Source organism: Blastomyces dermatitidis, assembly GCF_000003525.1.
Source record: "Blastomyces dermatitidis ER-3 genomic scaffold supercont1.4, whole genome shotgun sequence".
Taxonomy (NCBI): domain Eukaryota; kingdom Fungi; phylum Ascomycota; class Eurotiomycetes; order Onygenales; family Ajellomycetaceae; genus Blastomyces; species Blastomyces dermatitidis.
In genome coordinates, this window is record NW_025544777.1 from 5,309,266 (window position 1) to 5,325,351 (window position 16,086).

The 16,086-nt window shown below is 47.9% G+C and overlaps 7 protein-coding genes across 7 annotated transcripts; all 7 read right to left on the minus strand.

The window, feature by feature from the left end:
- Window positions 1-625: 625 nt before the first annotated feature.
- Window positions 626-2,295, minus strand: BDCG_04549 (uncharacterized protein). The gene is made up of 2 exons (XM_045420208.1): window positions 1,926-2,295; window positions 626-1,803 (listed from the first exon to the last, which is right to left on the minus strand). Exons 1-2 carry the CDS (start codon window positions 2,050-2,052, stop codon window positions 689-691), a joined length of 1,242 nt encoding a protein of 413 aa, XP_045276360.1. The 5' UTR covers window positions 2,053-2,295; the 3' UTR covers window positions 626-688.
- A 112-nt stretch (window positions 2,296-2,407) lies between these two features.
- Window positions 2,408-3,903, minus strand: BDCG_04550 (protein fmp52-2, mitochondrial). Its single transcript, XM_045420209.1, has 2 exons — window positions 2,792-3,903; window positions 2,408-2,678 (listed from the first exon to the last, which is right to left on the minus strand). The coding sequence occupies exons 1-2, from the start codon at window positions 3,342-3,344 to the stop codon at window positions 2,542-2,544; spliced, it is 690 nt and encodes a 229-aa protein (XP_045276361.1). The 5' UTR covers window positions 3,345-3,903; the 3' UTR covers window positions 2,408-2,541.
- A 1,628-nt stretch (window positions 3,904-5,531) lies between these two features.
- On the minus strand, window positions 5,532-5,912 carry BDCG_04552 (uncharacterized protein; the record flags this gene model as incomplete). The annotated part of the gene is made up of 2 exons (XM_045420210.1): window positions 5,532-5,636; window positions 5,706-5,912. The coding sequence occupies 2 exons, from the start codon at window positions 5,910-5,912 to the stop codon at window positions 5,532-5,534; spliced, it is 312 nt and encodes a 103-aa protein (XP_045276362.1).
- Window positions 5,913-5,970: 58 nt separating this feature from the next.
- BDCG_04554 (sulfite oxidase) lies at window positions 5,971-11,842 on the minus strand. Its single transcript, XM_045420211.1, has 5 exons — window positions 11,689-11,842; window positions 11,492-11,556; window positions 10,748-11,288; window positions 6,495-10,675; window positions 5,971-6,429 (listed from the first exon to the last, which is right to left on the minus strand). Exons 1-4 carry the CDS (start codon window positions 11,695-11,697, stop codon window positions 10,070-10,072), a joined length of 1,221 nt encoding a protein of 406 aa, XP_045276363.1. The 5' UTR covers window positions 11,698-11,842; the 3' UTR covers window positions 5,971-6,429; window positions 6,495-10,069.
- A 925-nt stretch (window positions 11,843-12,767) lies between these two features.
- Window positions 12,768-13,100, minus strand: BDCG_16955 (uncharacterized protein; the record flags this gene model as incomplete). Its single annotated transcript, XM_045426135.1, has 1 exon — window positions 12,768-13,100. The coding sequence occupies one exon, from the start codon at window positions 13,098-13,100 to the stop codon at window positions 12,768-12,770; it is 333 nt and encodes a 110-aa protein (XP_045280918.1).
- A 121-nt stretch (window positions 13,101-13,221) lies between these two features.
- On the minus strand, window positions 13,222-13,559 carry BDCG_16956 (uncharacterized protein; the record flags this gene model as incomplete). Its single annotated transcript, XM_045426136.1, has 2 exons — window positions 13,222-13,311; window positions 13,437-13,559. 2 exons carry the CDS (start codon window positions 13,557-13,559, stop codon window positions 13,222-13,224), a joined length of 213 nt encoding a protein of 70 aa, XP_045280919.1.
- A 481-nt stretch (window positions 13,560-14,040) lies between these two features.
- BDCG_04556 (uncharacterized protein) lies at window positions 14,041-16,086 on the minus strand. The gene is made up of 2 exons (XM_045420212.1): window positions 15,085-16,086; window positions 14,041-14,990 (listed from the first exon to the last, which is right to left on the minus strand). The coding sequence occupies exons 1-2, from the start codon at window positions 15,882-15,884 to the stop codon at window positions 14,750-14,752; spliced, it is 1,041 nt and encodes a 346-aa protein (XP_045276364.1). The 5' UTR covers window positions 15,885-16,086; the 3' UTR covers window positions 14,041-14,749.

The following is a 16,086-nucleotide window of genomic DNA, read 5'->3' on the forward strand; positions in this document are numbered from 1 at the left end:
AAGGTAAGTGAGGGGAGATGCCATGGGCTATCGTTGAGTCGCGTACTGCTATGCCTTGTATCCAAATCCTCCCGACTGGAGGGTAAGTAGATGCCTTCCCAGCCTAGACGGAAAATATAAAATGAACCTTCTACACGCGTCGAAAGTTAGGAAACCTCCCTCATTTCTGGCGTATAGGGCTTCGCTAGCATGGCCGAGGGCGTAGGCATGACATTAATCCTGCAAGAAGCAGCGTTCGCTAGAAACTTGTGTATCTTCATACGGGCGGTTGTGTTCTATGGGATATCAAGCTTAGTAGAGAAGAAGGGGAGGGGGATTGGATTGGGGTTAGTCAGCCAATTGCCCGCTTTTCAGCTTTGCGGAGGGGCCCAAAATATTCACATTTCTCTAGAATCATTCAATTATTATTCAAATATATGTTTTTCATATCTTTATCATCATATATTAACTCTTTTGTTAATATATTTACAATATCTGCTGTTCTGCTGTTTACAAGCTTATTACTGAGTGAGTTATAAATTTATTATTCAGCTTAAAACTCTCTTACGGAGTTACGTACTCTGTACTCTGTACATAACTATGAGTTCAATCTAAAGTAGAACTAATGAATTAATAGATTTTATAATGATAATTGATTAAATAATTATTTTCTTCTGTGTTAAATTCAGTTTTTTCAGCAATCTAGACATTAACTGTGACTCTGTGATGGAGCGTCTCCTCTGATACTACGCCACCACTCGCTTTGCCGCACGAGTTCGCCATCTTCACCGCCCAGCAAAGGCCAGTATTTTTTCAAAAACCACATCTTTGCTTCCCAACTTCGAGCGTCCCATGGCGTACCTGTCGAAATAGGCTTAGTAGAAACCTGTCGATCCTTTTTCCCTATACCGCCACTGCCCCAACACACCAATCCGGCAAGCATGTCATGGAAAAACTCATCCTTGTCAATCTCTTCCTGGTGTGTAATGAGATTGTTCCGTAGTGTTGGGAAGGGTAGGATATCAATGTACGGGTGATGTTGGACGGTGATTTGTTCGATGCTCGGTCTCAGATCCGGTTTCAGGGTGCTGAATACCCTTTGGACTGTACAGATCGTGTTCGTTTTGGCTGTATCGTCGTCCGAATCCAAACCCGAGCTGGGCCAGAAGAATGGTGAGAGAGAGTTGTCGGTACAGATCATCTCCTCAGTAAGGCCAACATGCATTCCGATAGTATACAGTGCAGATACAGTGCATACTATTTCGATGCGTATATTGCTAGCATATGGATCTAGTGTGGCTATATCCGGCCTAAATTTTAGTATCCTAATTTCCTCAAAGTTGAATGGACCAGCGCCTTTTGTCCGTAGCTGCAGGTGTGAGACAGAGCAGCCGCACTTAATGGTGGTCGTCCAGTATGGATTCAGCGCGCCATTGGATTTATGGTTAATGAGAAGCGAGGAGAGGCCTATAAAGCTCGTAGAATCCCACGTGCCCAATGCCGTCGAGGTGCTATCTGGCTGTGGAACATGCGCCTCTGAATCATGTATGCTCCGCGCCGCTCCATCTTCCTCTAACCGTGGGAAAAGGTATTGACATTCTCCTGGAGTCACTACAGATGAATTGGAACCTGATGTACCTGAATCGGCATAGGGTAGCGGAGCCATTCCAGTTGTATTGGGCGAAGCGCTATAGCTGCATGAGCTATCTGTTGTGACATCAGATGGACCCGCGTGTGTAACTGTTTCTGCCTCAATAGCATGGCTCTGCGTGACAGATGCAGCAAGTCCTTCAAGGCGATTGAGCCGCGCACGTAGCTTTTCTCCTAGGCAAACGATCAGTACTCACTTTCGTGCCCCTTGAGAGAGGTTCCAGCGCCTCCATTCTGCAACCTGTTGACACGCTGGCCAGACGCTAGAGGAGGCTGGGCCGGATGGAGCTACTCACGGTACTTTCGTTGTGCTTTAACATTCTGCTGTCGTCTCTTTTCCATGTCACGGCGGACAGGCTTTCGTTTCGTCTTCGGCCCACTCCCACCCCGCGGCTCATTTTCTTGAGCATGTCGTTGCATCATCAAGTCGCCGAGACGATCGGATACAGTAACGGGTGATACCCTAAGCTGTGGAATCGAGAGAAAAGCTAGAGGAATGCGAAGGTACTGTACGTGCGGTGTGATCCTAATACATGGCTAATGTCAGCCATTTTATATGCTGATATCCAGGCAGAACATTCGCGGCTTGGTGGCTGCCTTAGGCTGCGCTAGAGTGTCGGAGAGTAAGGATTTAGCCCAATGAACGAGCACATGGATGGGCCGTCGAGTCGAGCCGGAGGAGGCCAATTCTATTTTCATTTCTTTCCCCTAAATGTTTCTTTACTCTTGCTAATATAATCGTATGGTGACACCCCGCTACACGAGGTTGTAAAACAAGGACCAACGTTGTATACACGACTTTCTGATTATTAGAATGTTTTGTTCATATTATTTAGCTATTATGATTATAGTATTTAGGCGTAGCCCCAGTGCAAAATTGATCACTGCCAAAGCATATAGTTATACAGTTGTTTATTGCTTCCACTCGTCTCTGCCATACTTGACGATATCGGCCATTTCCAAAACCCAGTACTTTGAGGGAGCTTTGCCCTCTTCAGCCATGCGAGCAGCTGCTACAGCGGCTCTACCAATAGTAGTTTGATCCTGACCTACAGTGATCACATAAGTTAGGATTTCGAATAAAAAAAATCATTCAAATAAATAATAATTCATCCCCCCCGCGGGGGGGGGGGAGGAGGGAGGGGGTGTGTGTGTGTCATACCTATCATATCCTGGACGCCCTGTCCAAACACGCTCAACCATTCTACGGCGCGCTCCATGAGCAAGGTTTTGTTTGTGTCCCTGTGGATGATCATTCCCGGCCTCAGGATAATAGCATGCTCGAAACCGACGTCGCGGATGGCATCCTCCACTCCAATCTTCATTTTCGAGTACGGCAGGTAGCGCGACGGGAACCCTCTGGTCCCGCCGCTGGAGATGAACACATATGTCTTCGCTCCAGCTGCCTTGGCTGCTTTCGCGTTCTCTATGCACAGGTCATGATCGATTTTCCACTGGTTCTGGATTCCGCCGGCTGCCGCTCTTGTGGTGCCGATTGCATTGAAGAACACTGATGGCTTGGGGGTGAGGGAGGGGATCAAGGCGACCCATTTTGAGCTATCGGCTTCTTCGATGGCTTGGAGCTTGGGCGACTGAGCGTTCGGTAGTCTCCTTGAGATAGTTTTGACAGCTGAGAATGCATCTATGGAGAGGACTGTTGCGAGGATTTGAGAGCCCACCGCTCCAGTACACCCGAAGACTGCTGCTGTAGCCATGGTTTGGAGATTTTGGGGATATATTTGGATGTGTTTCTCTGACTGCACTGTACGGGGTGTCTGATGGGTTCTGTGTCAAACAGGACGATTACTGGTGAGGTGAGATGAGAAGAAAGAGGATGAAAATGCAAGAAATTGAAGTTATATAGTCCGCAGAACGAATGATAGCTAATGGATACGTCACAGTCACAGCCTAGAAACTCAAAAGCGCCAGTTCCACCGCAACCCTAACAAAGCTATGTGGCTGTGTGAGCCATTGCAAACCGCCAAGAACAGGCTGGATATCAACGACGACGACGACGGAGTAATAACAACACCGACCATCACGTAGCAACATCCAGGATATCCATGTCTTCATGTCTTCTTCAATATTATTGGCTGCTGACACGACTGCGGACTCCCTTAAATGTCACAATCTGCCTGCTCGTCACCAGCGAAGTAAGCTATTAACCCATCTTATAAAGTTAAGTCTCGGAATCTGATTCCGCTTCGCTTTTTGCTCTATTTTATTACTCGCTGCCCGGGCCAGGGTTCGAGACGGGCGGATGGCGAGATTAAGAGCCTTTTTTTTCCTTTTCTATAATATGTCGCTTCGCTTTCATTAATAATTGTTCAGCTAGTGTTGTTGTCTCTCATGTTTCATCTACTCTAATTTTATTTTATTCGATATTAACCAGTCATTTTAGTTATTCATTTTTCAGTCATATTATCCCCCTTGACGAGCAGCTGCAAATAAGAGAGAATGAAAGGGAAAACGGCACGTGTTACATGTCATGGACGTGAAATCTGACGATAACCAAACCCCCTTAAATTAAATGATTGGGTACAGTAACTTATATAAACAACTATCATCTCAACTTGAGCAATGGGAATACAAAGTGAAAGCTAACATGGAATCTCTGACAGGTTAAAACAAGATTTGGTATGTTCATATTAGCGACACAAGCACAGTTAGTGAGGAATCGACCGGCAAACACTTGTCTTCATTGGGGTTCGGCTTTGCGGCATCTGTCAAGTTAGTAATTTTAACTAGCCGGGCTGAGATTCTAATAATAGCCCTGGTAGGATGTACATAGACAATCTGTTCATCTGTTCATTGCTTCATGTGGGGATTTGCAGGTCACCGAGGATATAGCTGAGCTTAGATGGGATTGGGATTGCAGGAGAGGTAAGTTACTGTGTCTGGCCATTGAGTGGGGTTGGTTAATACAGTCTGGTTGGTACGTTCCGATTGGCCGTCGGTTTGAGGGTGCCATGCAGTGGATTACTGTGATGAACCCAATTCAGATCTTGTGGTCGTCAGGACAGAGATACAGAATCGTCCATAATCATCTCTAATGCTCAGTTTCCCACTCCAATCCCTAAGAGGGGAATAGGTATAGGATTGACGAAGCTCAGAATGCCCCCTTTTGTGCAGTAAAATTCAGAAGATGTAACTTTCCAATAAGATTGTTATGGCACAGGAGATATTAGGAATATTCAAAGGCAATAACCTGCAGTGAACATGAGCCATTCCATTTTATGACATAGTCAACATATGGAAGGTCAAGCCCCTCACTGCGGGCTGAGGTAGCCACCACGCCGGGGATCTGACCAGCCCTCAGCGGCAGGCAAGTTATATCTGAACCTATGGTGTCAAAACCAGCAGGTTATGATAATGGCGCGCATCATTTTTGAGAGTAATTCCTTTGATATCAGAGAATGAAGGTTAAAGAACAAAGGACAAGAAAACTGCAAAGGAGAGGAACACTTTTCTCTCAACGACGAAGTACAGTCCCCTTCATGTACTGAACTGCATACATTCACGTGCATGCAATCTGACATGTGGGGGAGGGTGTAACGACGCGACCTAGCGAGCCTGGATGTGAGTAGGGGCGTTCAAAGCCAAGCGCAAGCTGGAGAAGCTCATGGCGAGGAAACTGGACAGCGTAAAACAGTCAAAACAAGCAGAATACTTACGACCACGACCGCAGGTAGCAGCCTCACGAAGCTTGGATTGGTGGCCGGTAGGCATAGCGGGCGTAGAATCGATGGTTCGAATCCGTCCGAGATTACAATTGCGTATCCATCACGTAGGTGTGAAAGGGCCAAGACGCAACTGTCGGCCATGCGGACTGGAAGAATATCGGAGGCATCTAGGAGAGATTCCCGACCGTTGGTGAAGCTGAGATGGAACACCGGCTAGGTTCATGAGGTGACGGCATCATTGCAGTCGGTATAGCCATCCTTGACGACAACTCCAACGGCGCGCACTCGTGAATTTTCACTGGGATTTGTTCCGGTATAAATATGCTAGGGTTTTATTCAAACACCTGCATTATGTGCCGTTGGGTGTCTCAAAACACATTTGCAAAATCTCACCAGTGGCTGGTGGCGGATGAGAACACCATCAGGGAAGGATATATCATTGGTTTGTGATAAATATTCGTCCTGCCCTTTAGTATCACAAACTCGCTGGGCTTCGGCCGCTGGAGGTTTGTTAAGTTGTATGGTATAGTTGATAGGGTTAATAGCTGCCACTGCACCGGGGAGTCGAATGTCAGGTAACGAGTGATTCGGAACCGACATCATCCTGTAACACCCCATGCGAGCGAAAACTTCTTATAAAGGAGCCAAGTGAAAAGAGAGAAGATATCAATAATATTATATCAGCTGATGCTGCATTAGGAGGGAGACACCTCACAACATATTTAACTTATGTAATGACAGTATATCATTAAGACATTGCTGGTCACTTTAATAAGTGTAAAATAGAGGGTTCTGAACTCTTTCAAGTTGCTGATGGGATCATTTCAGGCACTATCATGTTTGATGTTGAGGGCTGTCTTTTCTACCACTGTGTAGAATGCTGAGCTAGATGAATGACAGAGTAAAAGTTGGTTCAGTGAACAACCTCGTCAATGAAGAGTAGATCTAGACTCTCTTCTAGCTCTGAGATGGCGGTCACTGCTGAGATGTGATAAAATCCAGACACTGAAATGAGAACATCGAAATTTTGTAACCCTCCTTGTCGGAATTGAACATATCGATGGTATCCTCATGCTCGTCCAGTGTTCTACCCTCGTGTATGGTGGCAATTTCAACCCTAAGGCATCGGTTAGCAGTTGAGAAAGCACTATTGAAGTTGCGGGGCCTCTCGGGGTAACGAACGTTGTACTACTAATTTCAGCTGCGTAGCCACGAGCACCCAGAAGTCGTTGAGGCGGACGGTTTTTTGGAGGCCATCCGACGTGGGTCGTGTATCTTATCATTATGCTGCCAACTTTGAAAGCTCTCCAAATATCCTCTTTACAGTTGTCACGTCCTTATGCGTCAGGCCCCAGTTGACCACCTTCGCTCCGCGTGTTCTCTGCGTTCTCTGCGGTGGATCCTCTTGCATTATTATAGATCATTTCGTTGCTGATTTGGGTGGAGGTTGTCGCCTGTGCATTCCACAGGACCCAAGGAAGGATATATGATTGACGCTCAGGGACACCCCGCCTATGATCATGGCCTGTACATGTACATACGACACTGCCCATTCTGTTGACTTAATGCTACCAATTATTTGATGACCTGGGTCAAGAAGTCGGGCCCGCTGATAAAATAAAGAATATCAGGGGAAGTGGCTAGAGGACATTAGAGTGGTGAGACGTCCACTCCGCCTTCTGAGGGACCTGGCTGACACCCCGAAATGATACCTGAAGACATGGTGACAGTGAACAGTGACGGGATGGGATCACTCAGACAGCCCCCCCTTTAGAAATAGGCTAACCCGCGCAAAAATGTCGAGATTCAGAAGCTAGGGGAACCGGATACACATAACCCCCGAAAAGTGTGGATTATTGTGGGAGTTTGGGGTCTTTGGCTATAGCAGGAGTATTTTTCAGTGAAACGGACGATTGTTAATAGCCGCTTTTTGTAGGTGTTTTCCCTTGGTGGGAAATTGGCCTTATAAACTATAAGATCCGTGCATGGCAGGTTATCAAGAGAGACTCCGTCTAGGTATCGATACGGATATAAAAGTTTAACAAAATTGAGTCTTAACTCGGTGATAAGGTCCTAGCGTGATCTTGCTTCCAGCTAACCATACTTCTAGTTCTTCTTTAGAAAGGCTGCAAGATTGCTTGAGCCTCGCCCACCCAATCCTCGGGAAGAGACCGTCTCGGAGGGATTGGTATAGGTCTTCAGGAGTCTCCAGTCCTCTATACGCAGTCGAGGCAGGCATACCTCCCCCGTTGATTATGGGTGGTCAAAAGACAAAAATTAAAAGTAAGCTGGGTAAAACAAAGAATATCAAGGGGGTCTTTGCGAGAGCTCCAGCAGATAATATGTATCCAGACAGTTAAATACCGCAAGTATATACAAAGTTGAGTCATGATAGACACCCGTCCCATCTTCGATAGATATTATACCCGTCTCCGCACGCTGTTCCATTTCCCACGTTTGATCAAAATCAGCGGCCCATAGTTGTCTGGGTTCTCGAACAGAGGTGGTGGAACGCATGGTAGGTTTGTCTCGCGTAAGTGGTGTGATGGTAAACGGTGACGATCTTGGCGTATACAAAGTCCATGACAGTCTCTCGTTGGAACAGAGCGGTAGAATTGTAACAGTGAATGGCAGCATCATTGACAGGGCCATTCGCTGAAGCAGTAACGAGGACTTGATGGTTTTCGTGAGGGAAGTTTTTGGTGGGGAACAAGCTTCTCCCTCAGAAAGAGGAGCAGCAGCAGCAAAAGCATCAGAAGGTGAAGATTCAGGTTCAGAAGAAACCAATCCCAACCCAAATACAGGCCCCAATCGAGAACTAGACACATCTATGTGATACCCCGATGATCCGGTTTCCCTAACTCGTTGAAAATACCCCGCAGTCTCCAGGTTCTTGAGGGGCTAGACGTCGGCGAGCCAGGTGTCTAGCCCTTCTTAGAAATAGCGGATAATGGGAGTGTCACCAGTTTTAATAGTGTGCAGGAGATTTATCTTCTGCGAAGTATGAGATACTACTTTGCACCGATTAACGGAAGAAGAAACTGGAAAATAATCCAATAAGTGGTGCCAGTTCCTGGTGGCCCACGATAAAAGCCGACACCACCAGTGAGTCATGTGAGACTGTTAAAGGCGAGTTGCTGATCGATATTGAAATTGGCAGTGCGAAGAACATTGTTGATACGCTGTAGACGTTCACGCGATGTCATCGTATCGTTTCATAAATGTTGACACGAGGCAACTCTCTGGCATGGAGGTCGTTTGCAAATAGGATCTGATACATGTTAACTTGCCGAAGGGGAGCGCTGCGAATGGGTGCTTGAAAGGCATGATAGCTGGCGAGCTGTTGGCGAAATGACTGGTTAGAGTACTGGATATGGCCCGAACCCTACCGGGAAGGCTGCGAGATTCTGCAATTACGCTGCGAAGATCGTGCTAACAGAGGTAATAAGCTTGATCATTCTAAGATCCGCCGTTATATGGTGGAAGGCTACCTAAGGATAGACGGATTAGTCTCTGACACGTAGATGGTGGTAGCAAGTTTCCCTCGCATAGTGATATCACGTAAACGCATATTTTTTAACCGGTCTCATAGAAGCAGGTTGCCGATTTCAACGTATATAAAACGCCCTTACGATCTCGCTCGTTGGAAAAGAACGCCCATCCCAGCCCATTCAATCTATACAGACATCTCAGTCACCTCACCGGATGACGTACCAGTGCCAGCCAGAATTTGAATTGAAGAGACGTTTCCCCCTCTTCACAGCTGCATCTCCATCCTGATGATCGATATGGGTGGGGCACGGAAGCGAGGAGGGTTCAGCAGGGTTCAGTGATTGCAAGATGACTGGTATCCACTGCCTCGCGACGAGGGAATGTGCCAGGTGATGGGGAGGGAGAACCTTGGTAATTCCTGAATAGTTAAGATGAAGTTAATGGTCCTAGATTTCCACGGCAACTTAGCTAGGACGTGGATTTCCGAGTCCCTGCAAACGGGGAACAACATTAAGAATCAATCGAAAAACTCGCATGTGAATATATGGTACGATGCCACTTGAACGAGTGTGCTGGCTGCGGGAGAGGGAATTGAATAATAGAGCCTGAACAAATCAACAGGCTGATGAATGTCTAGAAGTAAAGCAAAGCAAGCTAGCTCATCTAGTCTTTATCATGTAAAGTAACGAGGTATAGCCGTTCACAAGGAGCAGGTTTTCTCTCTATGAAAGTAAACAGACAGAGAGAGAGGCAGACATTGTATATTTCGGGAAGAGTGTGTATTAAGAAGCCAAGGGAAGATATGGGGACAGGGGAGTGGAAGATTAGGACAGGGACAAGACTGAGAGACATGAGTAGTTTGATAGGGAGCCGGCTCAGTCAACTTTTTTTTTTTTTTTTTTTTTTTTTTTTTTTTTTTTTCATTTTTTTTTTCATCACTGAGTGGAGAGTGGGCAAGAAGTCTGGGGTGAGGAGGTAGTTGAACAGCCATAAATATAGAATAGAAATATGAGGTGAAAAAGAACGTGAAAGGCTAAAAGGGAGCGCAAAAAGTTGGCACGGCACGGGCTGGGGTCATTGGTCATCACAAACGGAACAGAACAAGGAAGGACAGGAGCAGGAGAGGCAGGGTAATCAATAAGAAAACCCAGAAGCACGCGCAAAGGGGCATCCGACAAACTCCAAGCAACAACCATAAAGAGAAGAAAGAAAGAGAGAAAGAAAAGAAAGAAAGAAAGAAAGAAAAGATAAGGAACAGAACACGCTCAAACCACAGAGACATTCCACGACGCCCCATACCCACAATATCCTACCCCGCGCAAATTCCACGGCGATGTCTGCTGCTGTGTATTCCCACCCGCATCCGTCGCGCGACTGTAGATCGTCAAATCCCGCCCCTTCTCCACCGGCACCTCCGCCCTCCACAACACCCACGCCCACTTACTTCCTCCCTTATTAAAACTCTCCGCGCCATGATTTAGCTCAGCATCAACCCACGTCTTCCCGCCGTCGGCTGAAACCTCAACACGCGTCACGGGGCCCTCAGCGCCGTGCGGGACAGCAAAGCCTTTCACCTCTAGCTTGCCCGAGGGCGGGCGGCGGACGGTCTCGTCGTCACCGGGGACCGCGACGACGGAGTTGACGGGCATGCATTGCATGGCGGGCACCTTGGGCCAGTAGGACTCGGCGATTTCCCAGGTGGTGGCTTCTGGGGGCAGGATCTTGTAGTCGTGCTGCTGGTAGAAGTTGGGGGATTCGTGGGGGCCGACGGAGATGGTGTCGAGCCATTTTACCCAGCGGGCGCCGGCGACGCCGGGGGCAACGACGCGGACGGGGTAGCCGTAGGCGGGTTGAAGGGGTTCGCCGTTCATCTGGGAGTTGTGGATTGTTAGTTTGTCTATAAAATTTTAGTTATGATAATATGTGGAAATGAATTTCCTTACCTCCAGGGCTAGAATCACCTCCCTATCCAAGGCCATGGCTCTCCATAGCTCAATGCTGGCGCCATAGTAGCTGTCATCCTCACACTGCAGTTGATCGCAGGTAAAGGAAACATACATCTCGGGCAGCTTCTGACTACAAAAATGGCCGTTGAGCCCCTTAAGCCGGGTAACGGCGCCATTAGTCATTCCCTTCGTATTCTCAGCAACATCATCACTATTGGTCGTATATCCCTTCACGCCAGCCTTGAGCAGCACATCGCGCAACCTAGGACCCCTCCAGGCGCAGTTCATAATGGCGCCATCCATCCAGTCCAGCCCCACCACCTCCTTGAGCTTGGTGCGCATGGTATGGCGACGGTTCCCGGCGCACTGCAGAGCCGCCAGCACCTCATGCTGGGGGAAGTCATGGCGCAGCTGGTCTATGGATAGGCGGAGAGGGTTGGCGACGTCCCCACCGACAGAGACGACATGGGTGGCCGCGTCGAGGTCTGGGATGGCGCTGTGGTTGCGGTTGTAGGCATCTGGGGCCGGGGTGAGGAAGCTGAGTGGTGCAATATATGTTAGCTGGGTGGATTGTCGCATGTAAGAGGTTATGTGGATGTATGTAGATGTATGGTGATAGGCAGGTTTGTCGCAGCTTGGGTTGAGGTGATGCGCCACACAAAGCACGCAATCGGGGCTAGCAGGGGAACCACCAAGAAGGAGACGACGGCAATGCTGATAAATAAATGGACGGGGCCTTACCTAGACACCAGCTCACGCAGGGGAGCTTCGCGGTTCAGGGGCTTCTCGGGCAGCGGATTGCGCGTCTAGAAGGGCGTTAGTTAGACGATGCCGGGCCCGATAGGATAGGATAGGATAGGATAGGGCTGAAGATGGAAGAATGATGATTTTGCAGCCGTTCGCAGTACATATGTTGTACACAGCAGGGAAACACTTACAGATATCATCGTCGAATAATAATAATAATAATATCTTTTTCTTCCTTTCTTTGTTCCTATATTCCCCTTTCCCCAATACAATTTCTTTCTTTGATAACAAAATAAAAAATAAAACGTTGTTGATATCCCAACTCACCCAACCAGGTGGCAAAAGGCGGAGGATTGACTTGGGGAAAATCACAAAAATAAGCTCGGGCTCGGGCTCGGCCGAAAGGCAGTTAAATACTAACTTTATCTATCCGAGTAATAATAACTCCTTTCAGATCAACCACGCAATGTCCAGGCTGAAGCACACAATATACAGGCTGCAAGGGGGGTTCTCTCGTAATTGCACGGTGACTGTTGTGTTTTTCGGCGACGATGGCGGGTGTGTCTCTTCCGTCCATATGTCTGTCTCTATATCTCTCTCCCCCGGCGCCGCTCGCGGTTATGGACGCCAGATCCTATTTTCCCCTCACCAGGACAGATTGTATCCATCATATCATGGTCTGATGCGACACGCTGGATGGGCGGGAGAAATTCGGCGTTTTGTATTCAGAACTAGGATATATATTGAAAGCCACAAGCAGCTTGCAGCTTTGCTTGGGCAGGATGTGTCAATCAGCCTACGAAAAAATATACACTATTCTGTCTCCTTTCTTATTTCCTAATCATCAACTCTCCTATCGTACATGTTACATACATTCATACACACATTCTCCTAGAAATACAAACTAGCGTGCACCCTCCATCCCCATCTCTCCGTATATCCATCCATAAATGAGTCGGGATTCTTCTCTTATCTCCGCCAGACGAGACGGCCGATCCCACAGTGTTGGTATCAGAATCACTCCAACCCTTCCAAGTTACCCAATCTTTCAGAGTAACGAGGCGACGATAATCCCAAGAATTGAAGAAAAGAGGTAAAAAATAAAAATCAAAAAAAAATCAAAAATCAAAAGGAACGCCCGTAAATGCACCCAAAACAACCCTCTAGATAAAACATTAAGCAAGAAAGCAAAGCTTAACGTATATAACCCCCCCAAAACACAACGCCAGTAAAAAAAGAAAGGACCATATCAGGAGAAACCTCCCCCAATCTAATCCGACGGCTGCCTCATCCACGCATCAATCGCCGCACTAAACGCTGCAAACCCAGCACACCCCAGCATTGCCGCCTGCGGCCCCGCCTTCGCCCCCAGCACCCCGCCGGTAATACAACCCGCCGCAACCCCGTTCGCCAGATCGTTCTTCGCTCGCAGCCCTTCAATGCAGCACTCCGTCCCGCTGAAGATGGCGCCGACGACGGCAAAGTTTCTCGCGGAGCTGTAGGAGCGGCTGCCCATGTCTTTGAAGCCACGCCGGAGTTGTTCGCGGACGGGCAGTGTGGAGAGTTCGCGGCCTTGCGGGGTTAGGGGAGTGTCGTAGGACATCTGGGGTTTTGGTTAGTGGGTGTTGTTTATTATGGAAAGGATAGGGGGGGGGGGGGGGAGGGGAGGGAGGATGGAATATGATGTGGTGTGGTGTGGTATGACTATGGATAACGTACACTGCTCATGAATAACCAAAAGCACCGCCGAGCGCGAAGCCCATGCCGCCCGCCATGACGGATTTGACGGGGCAGGATTCCATTGCCGCTTGGATCTATTGCGTATCATAATCAGTTTAGTTAGCTAGCGGTCCTCCATATATATATACATCTATCCACATAAAGATATCCCATGTCGAAATCACGAAAGAAGAAAAGAAAAGGGCAAGATCACACTCACCGTCTTCACCATCGCGGCTTCCTGGCCACTCATCCCCGCCGTACTGGCTCCTCCAATCCCCATTCCCGCCGCCACCGTCGACGCGGCCGCGGAGCTACCCCCGCCGAAGCCTGGGAAACTCATCGTGCGTGATTGTGATTATGATTATGTATATTGTATTTTGTGTTTGCTACCCCCGATCGGACTGGGGTGTTTAGCAGATCCTATCCTCCGGCCGTTTTCGCTGGGGTATCCGGTATCCTATCTTTGCCGGGTACTTTGAGAATGGTTGTCCGGGTTTTGGTTTTTTGGTTTTTTTTTTTTTTTTTTTCGATTCTGTATGGTATGTGAGTAACGAGGGATAGGATATTATAAGATAGGCAGATAGATTAGGAGAGTAGAGAAAGATTACAAGAGAGAGATATACAGCTGGCTGTATAATTGCCTTCTCTCCGTTATCCAGACCCAGGCGCAGGTAAGAATAGTAAGTAATATTTACCTCGAGCTGCTCGTCCAGGTTGCTTGGTCGAGCCGCCGCGGAAAAAAATAAAAAGTATTGATGCCAAGCCTTCGGGGATTACGGCGGAGTGGACGGGCATATGACGAAATGTCACGTGTTATTTACGGCAGCATAGGATAGGGCAAGAAAGTGACAATCTATCATCATCATTAAATTAAAGCTCCGGGTAAAATACTTCCCATAAATATATATACAGAAGGGAAACAAATAGAACCTCCCCAAACTCATGTACCAACTTTGTCCAACATCAAGCTCACTGTACCTGAACCAATATACAATATACACATAGAATCTAGGCAAAGCTCAACGCGCCACCGAAATCAAGGAAGTAAGGGTGGGAGGGAATCGAAGATGAAACTGGGAAACTTTTGGGGAAAGTAATGGTGAAAGTAGAAAGTAGAAAGTAGAAAATAAGTAAGAAGATATCACAGATAGAAAATAAATGAATGGACCACGTTATATAGAAGGCGACCCGTGTATATATCTACATGGACAGAGAAAATTAGGCATCTCCCTCCTTCTTTTCTCCATTTCCTTCATTGTGTTGCCTGATTCGTGTAAAGTAAAGGGCCTCGTGGGTAGTTTATAAAAATATTCATAGAAAGAAGGTTAACAAGTAACATCGGATGGCTTGGGTTTGTGGTTCGTGCGCGTGGAGTCTTTTTTTTTATATACAAGTTCTGTACAAGGTGTAAACCGCGGCGGAATATGGGCAGGTTATTTCATTAAAGGGGTGACATAGGAAAGAGCAAACAATGAAAAAAGAACCAAAAAAAAGTCAAATAGACATAAGAGACACGTTAACCATTAACCATTAGTCTTCCTTCGCGCCCCTGATGCTAACCCCGTTGGTTTCAGTTGCTTGTTGTTGTTGTTGTCGCTCTTCTGGGGGAGTGAGGCTTCGCTCCCACTCCGCCATTAGGTGGGATGCCGTCCGCGTAAGCTTGGACGGGTGCAATTTGCTGAGCGCGGGCCACGGGATGCTGTCTGATCTAGTCTTGTTGGAGTCTGCGCTTTGCTCGTCCTTAGTGGTCGGCGATGTGTGGTTCGTGAAACTATTAGATTGTTAGATTTGCTATCAAACAAGGAAGGGGTGGAAAGCAAAATCTCCACGTAGTTAGACAGGACTCGAGGTTTTAATTGACTGACCTTGAGCTAGTGCTCGGACTGCTGGCATCGGTGGATGGAGAGTGGTCTCGGTTAGAATGGAACGTTGAGCTGCTGGAAGACGGGGTGTGCGAAGCCTTCGATTGGCTGGGGGTATCCCACATATCCCAATTCTCATCTGCGTCCAGAAGGTTCGAGTCTTCTGGATCTTGCCCCTGCTGGGGCTGTTGTTTGCCTCTGCTGGGGCAGCTGGGGTTTTCGGCGTCTTGGGGGGACTTTGTTGTCCTCTGGTCAGGAGTATCAATGCCGAATTCACTCCAAAATGATATCTCTTGAGCTTTTGACGTTGAATCATTACCGGATGTTGAATTTGCATTTGTCACTCTGCCCCGCGGGGTTGTGGATCTTCCCGTCCTTGTCAAGGCTACCGATCCGTCATCCCTCTTTGAAGTTCCCCGCTGGCCAGACTGCACGGCGTGTGCGGTAGACCGGGACTCCGTGCCGTTGATTCCCTCCTCTCCAACTGTAGCCTGTCTGATGTCTTCAATGAACGTCCACAGGCCCTCTCTGAAATCCGAGGCCATTTGTCGACCTGTTTTCATAAGTACCTCTGCGGTCACGTCTTGAGCGATTGGTGGCAAAGTGCGGCGCCACTGGGCTTTTTGTTCTGCTGTGGCAGGGGCGGCGCAGCGTGCATTCGCGGGTTTTATACCATCACTGCGATCAACAGAGGGTAATGTCGCAGATCTCGGATATCTCGATGGTCGAGAACTCGCAGTTTGAGTTTGTCCGTCTACATCTTTTGGCTGAGGAAACGAGTGTTTCAATTCCGCATTGTTCATATTACCGGATAGCAATGAAAGCGTCCTGGTGTGTTTGGAGCCCCGGAAAACCGTCCTACCTTTCGCTGATACTGCGGGGGACGAGGTCTCCCGGGGATGAGGACTGTGGAGTTCCTGTAGCCGTGTCTCCTATCTAGCTCACGGCTCCTCGCATGGGTCTGGTTCGCAACCGTCGTGCCTCATCGGTCTGGGAAGCATTTGA